Raw genomic sequence first — 6,000 nt, 5'->3', positions numbered from 1 at the left:
CTGCACATACTACCTACCGCCATACACTCCACACCTCTGTCCTGCACATACTACCTACCGCCATACACTCCGCACTCCTGTCCTGCACATACTACCTACCGCCATACACTCCACACCTCTGTCCTGCACATACTACCTACCGCCATACACTCCGCACTCCTGTCCTGCACATACTACCTACCGCCATACACTCCACACCTCTGTCCTGCACATACTACCTACCGCCATACACTCCGCACTCCTCTACTGCACATACTACCCACCGCCATACACTCCGTACTGTACATTTCCTATTTAACATTACTACATTCTGTACTAAGTAAGTCATCTCACACTCTATTTAACCACACCCCTTTAAGCCACGCCCAATATTTTGCACAATTTGACCACGTCGTTTTACGTCGCTACTTTGAAGAGGAATAGCGTTGTTATGGTAGCAGCTAGCTACCATTACCCCGGTATTCTCTTCTTCAGCAGGCGGTCCTTTTTCAGATAAAAATGGTCTCTTCAGCAGATACGCCGCAAGATCACTGTTATCGGAGGCAGGAGAGGGCCCCCCTCCCGTGCCCTCCGTCGCTTCCTGGAGGAGTCGGCAGCGGTGGACGTGATCTGGTCCTGTCCCTGCCTGGGTATGGAGATGAGTGAGGGGAAGATGGCCCCCCACCGTCTCCATATCACTGAAGGGCGGTAGCGACATCAAAATGTCACTTGTGCCCAAAGCTCTTAAAGTGGTTGTAAACCCATTAACTTTATGCTACAGGTAAGCCTATATTAAGTCTTACCTGTAGCTACCCTGGATATCTTCTAAACCTGCACGGTTTAGGAGATATTCCCCTGTGTCTGCATGTGCCGAAGTGATCGGCACATGCGCACTGAAGCAATGGCACGTTGTGCCGTTGATTCAGTTAGATGTGCCATAAACGGCGGCTCCCACGCGCATGTGCGGGAGTGACGTCATCGCGGCTCAGGCAAGTCACAGTGCCGGAGCCGCTATACCCGGAATTAAAGGTCCGGGAGAGATGTCCGTGGCCGGAGGCGGGGGGGGGGGGGAGGGATAGGGGGGTCGAGGACCGCTGCGGGGGCTTACTAGCTCATTATGCCTTTGTCTTGCAGGTTTTTTTTCCCCGTTTTTTTTAAGGGTTTACAACCACTTTAAATGGACATTATTGTTATTATTTTTTTTAGAATGACATGAAAAAAACAAATTATTGCATGTTAGTGTAAATATGAGATCTGATGTCTTTTTGACCCCAGATCTCATATTTAAGAGGACCTGTCATGCTTTTTTCTATTAAAAGGGATGTTTACATTCCTTGTAATAAAAATGTTTTTAAAAAACAGTGTCAAAATAAAAAAATAAAAATAATTAAAATAGAAAACATTTTTTTTTTTTAAAGCGCCCCGTCCCAACGAGCTTGCGTGCAGAAGTAAACGCATACGTGAGCAGTTCCCGCATTTGAAAATTATGTTATCGCAGCGATCAATAGAAATAATTTTAAGCCCTAGACCTCCTCTGTAACTCAAAACATGCAACCTGTTGGATTTTTTAACCACTTGCCGACCGGTCGTTTTACGGCGGCAGGTCGGCTCCCCTGCGCGAGAGCACGTAATATAACTTCGGCTCTCGTGCAGGCCCCCCCGTGCGCGTGCTTGGCAGGCGCGATTGCCGCCTGGCACCCGCGATTGCTCGTTACAGAGCGGGGACTGGGAGCTGTGTGTGTAAACACACAGCTCCCGGTCCTGTCAGGGAGAGAAATTCTGATCTTCTGTTCATACAATGTATGAACAGAAGATCGGTCATTTCCCCTAGTGAGGCCACCCCCCTTACAGTTAGAACACACCCAGGGACATACTTAACCCCTTCCCCGCCCCCTAGTGTTGACCCCTTCAGTGGCATTTTTATAGTAATCCAATGCATTTCTATAGCATTGATTGCTATAAATTGCCAATAGTCCCAAAAATGTGTCAAAAGTGTCCAAAGTGTCCGCCATAATGTCGCAGTACCGGAAAAAAAAAAAAAAAACGCTGATCGCCGCCATTTCTAGTAAAAAAAAAAAAAATACCCCTATTTTGTAAAAGCTATAACATTTGCACAAACCAATCAATAAACACTTATTGCGATTTTTTTTACGAAAAATATGTAGAAGAAAACGTATCGGCCTAAACTGAGGAAAAAAAATGTTTTTTTATATATTTTTGGGGGATATTTATTAAAGCAAAAAATATTCATTTTTTTCAAAATTGTCGCTCTATTTTTGTTTATAGCGCAAAAACTAAAAACTGCAGAGGTGATCAAATACCACCAAACAAAAGCTCTATTTGTGGGGGAAAAAGGACGCCAATTTTGTTTGGGAGCCACGTCGCACCACCGCGCAATTGTCAGTTAAAGCGACGCAGTGCCGAATCGCAAAAAGTGCTCTGGTCTTTGACCAGCAATATGGTCCAGGGGTTAAACGTCGCCTATGGAGATTTTTAAGGGTAAAAGTTTGTCGCCATTCCATGAGCAACTTTGAAGCGTGACATGTTGGGTATTAATTTACTTGGCGTAACATTATCTTTCACAATATTAAAAAAAAAATTCAGACTGAGGCCGACAGCGCAGACCGGGAGCATCGGAGGGCACAGTAAGACAGTGTGATAACACTGCAAATATACCCTGCTTGCTTAACATATTTTAATTGTAAGAGTCCAATTTTTTTAACCACATTAAAAGTATACCGTAATTACTACACTATAGTAGTCTCCTCTCCTCCTTTTGGGTTTGGGTTGGAGCGATCCCCTACCGCCCCCCTCCCCACATTTCAGGACACCGGATCGTGGAGACCAGTGCACCATCCGTCTGGATACCCCGTAGTTGTATGGAGGCTGACACCACTCTTATGTGCGCAATACACAGATCCGTGAGGTGAGAGTTTTGGGAGACAGGTGGAGGATCACCATTATGGTTCAATACTACAACTAAACCAGGGGTGGACCAGAAATTTGGACTGTCAGGAGGATTTACCCCCTCATCTAAGGGAACAATTTCACATTTTTTTATCCCCTTTCTTCATTTTTTGCATTATTGAACCATTTCCATCACGGACATTGATGGTCTAGGAGGGACGTGTTGCACTTTTATATAGAGTCGTTGCATCCAGCAACAGTTCACGTTTTTGCTAAAGGTGGGTGCCACACTCGACGAAGAAAGACCCAGAACCAAAGGCGTCTGCCCCATAAATACCCCTCCCCAGCATGCACAGCGATGACAAACCCCCGTGATTGGCTGCTGGGAAAGAGCACCCAAACCTTGACTCCACTGCTGCCACCTGGAGCACCGGGGGTGGAAGAATACACCAAAACGGCAGAATGGACTCACAGCACAGCCAAGCTGAGACAGAGACCGCAAAATTGCTCTAACAATCTGGATCAGAGTTTAACTACACTCTGATCTACACATAAATTTAGATAGCACCAGTACTATATAGTACATAGGCGCTACAATGGCACAGTGACAGCGTTTGATGGGCACAGTGACAGCGTTTGATGGGCACAGTGACAGCGTTTGATGGGCACAGTGACAGCGTTTGATGGGCACAGTGACAGCGTTTGATGGGCACAGTGACAGCGTTTGATGGGCACAGTGACAGCGTTTGATGGGCACAGTGACAGCGTTTGATGGGCACAGTGGCTGCGTTTGATGGGCACAGTGACAGCGTTTGATGGGCACAGTGACAGCGTTTGATGGGCACAGTGACAGCGTTTGATGGGCACAGTGACAGCGTTTGATGGGCCCAGTGACAGCGTTTGATGGGCCCAGTGACAGCGTTTGATGGGTACAGTGACAGCGTTTGATGGGTACAGTGACAGCGTTTGATAGGCACAGTGACAGCGTTTGATGGGCACAGTGACAGCGTATGATGGGCACAGTGACAGCGTTTGATGGGTACAGTGACAGCGTTTGATGGGCACAGTGACAGCGTATGATTGGCACCCCCCAAAAAAATTAAGCACCAGCCGCCACTGCTTCCACTATAATACCTATGAGTGCTGTGCTGCCCTGGAGATCCCTTGCTCAGGTTCTTCTATGTCTCCACACTGCTCCTACATTACCACATGTCCCCGACTCCCCAGCTGGCACACATTACAGACATGGCCCCCTCTGGCCCCCATTACTTCTCTATGACACAGCTCCTCCATATACTGAACTTGTATAAAGCGCGTTAGATATGTACAGCAGAAAGATCCCAAGCACAGCACACTGACACTCCAGCGTGCTCCCGAAGAAACTTACTTTCCGCCTCTGTGTTGTCGTGGTAACCACCCACCAATAACCACCCAGTATCATCCTTTCCAGGCGTGGCCTCTCTGAATCCTGCCAATCAGCGTGCTCGTAGTTGCTGAGCTGTTGCCGGCTTCTGTGTGCGGCCCGTGTAGTGGGTGACCCGGCTGCTGTCCTCAGGAGAGAGGCTGAGAGACCGGCATTGTGACATGGGGGGCAGCGGGAGCACCAGGAGGGTCTCGTTCGAGGCTGACGAAAATGATAACATCACTGTGGTGAAGGGGATCCGGGTGAGTGGAGGAGGACACGTGATTGTGGTGCACTGTGTGTGTCCGAGGCCTTGTCTCCTCTATAGGTCATGGAGTGGATGGGACAGCACAGCCTGTGGTGGGCTCACTCTGATAGGGGGGTCTGTGTATTGTACAGGGGGGAGGGGAGCTGCCCACATAATCCAATCCTCACACAACACGTGTGTCATAGGAGGGAGCTCTGACCTTCTCAAGGTTATGGGTTAGGCTGGTCACTAATGGACACTAATTGGTTAATAAAGCAGTGTGATGGGAGATGTGTGGCTAAATCTCTCTGTCCTCTGAAGCCTGATCTGCATTCAGATCGCCCTTCAGAGGTTATTGATAGGCGGTGAGGAAACAGTATGGCACCTTCTGACTGTCTGATTGTATGGCGCCTTCTCATTTGTCGTGGCATTTGACAGTTCCAAATCACATGACAAGTCGCATCCTATTTAGTCTGCAATGGAATGGTTCAAATCGGTGCCACTCTGACTTTGCGATGCTGCACCATTTGGAAAACAGATTCCTGCATTAGTTTTTGTTATTTCAGGTGCGACTTGCATATACATCTTTGAATGAAGTCGCACAGATGTCAGGCAAGTCGCACCTGAAATCGCACTCACCCGTTCACATCAGGGCGATATGACATGTCAAATCGCAGCCTATTAACGGCACCGTTTGAATCGGTGCAAGGCTGACCTTGTGGCGCCGCACTTATTTCCAGAAGTAGTTCCTGCACTACTTTTGGCGAATTCAGTAGACATCTGTACGTGAACCCGCACAAATTGCCCGAACTCGCAAAGAAATGCGCAAGGTCAGCTGAACTTGCACAATTTTAATCCCGCCTCCAATGTGAATGAATCTTTAACCACTTACCGACCGCCGCACGACTTTATACGTCGGCACTTTGAAGAGGGATATTCCGGTAATGGCAGCGGCTGCCCTAACCGAGGTATCAATCTCTTCAGGCAGCGGTTCGGTTAACGATAATGGTGGTCTCTGCATCAGATTCGCCGCAAGATCACCGTTTTCGGCGTCAGGAGAGGGCCCCGCTCTCCCGCGCCCTCTGCCCGCTTACTGGAGCTGTCGGTAGCGCCGGAGGCGTAAGGGTTCTGTCACGCCAGTGGTATGATTACGAGCGAGGGCAAGATGGCCCCCACCTGTCTCCATACCATAGCAGGGCGGAAGCGACATCAAAACGTCACTTCAAATTCCATATTTTTTTTTTTTTTCAAATTATAATTTATTTTTATTGCTTTTTAGCCTAAATATGAGATCTGAGGTCTTGTTGACCCCAAATCTCATATTTAAGAGGACCTGTCATGCTTTTTTCTATTACAAGGGATGTTTACATTCTCTGTAATAGGAATAAAAGTGACTCAATTTAATTTTTTTTTTTTTTAAAAAGTGTAAAAATAAAATCAAGTAAAATAAATAAGAAAAAAAAAA

At 47.4% G+C, this 6,000-nt stretch overlaps 1 protein-coding gene across 2 annotated transcripts in view; it reads left to right on the top strand.

Moving 5' to 3' along the window:
• The first annotated feature begins 4,366 nt into the window (after positions 1-4,366).
• CHCHD3 (coiled-coil-helix-coiled-coil-helix domain containing 3) overlaps positions 4,367-6,000 on the top strand; it is a 197,967-nt gene continuing 196,333 nt past the window's right edge. Inside the window, exon 1 of one of the 2 annotated variants that reach the window (XM_040343308.1) lies at positions 4,367-4,551. In XM_040343308.1, coding sequence (XP_040199242.1) covers positions 4,471-4,551 — 81 coding nt within the window. In that variant the 5' untranslated portion in view covers positions 4,367-4,470. The remainder of the gene's footprint in view (positions 4,552-6,000) is intronic. The other variant, XM_040343309.1, reaches the window with a different exon arrangement.

The sequence above is a fragment of the Rana temporaria genome, chromosome 3 (assembly GCF_905171775.1).
Source record: "Rana temporaria chromosome 3, aRanTem1.1, whole genome shotgun sequence".
Taxonomy (NCBI): Eukaryota; Metazoa; Chordata; class Amphibia; order Anura; family Ranidae; genus Rana; species Rana temporaria.
Note: the sequence above shows the minus strand (reverse complement) of the source record. Positions and strands in the feature narration are given on the sequence as shown.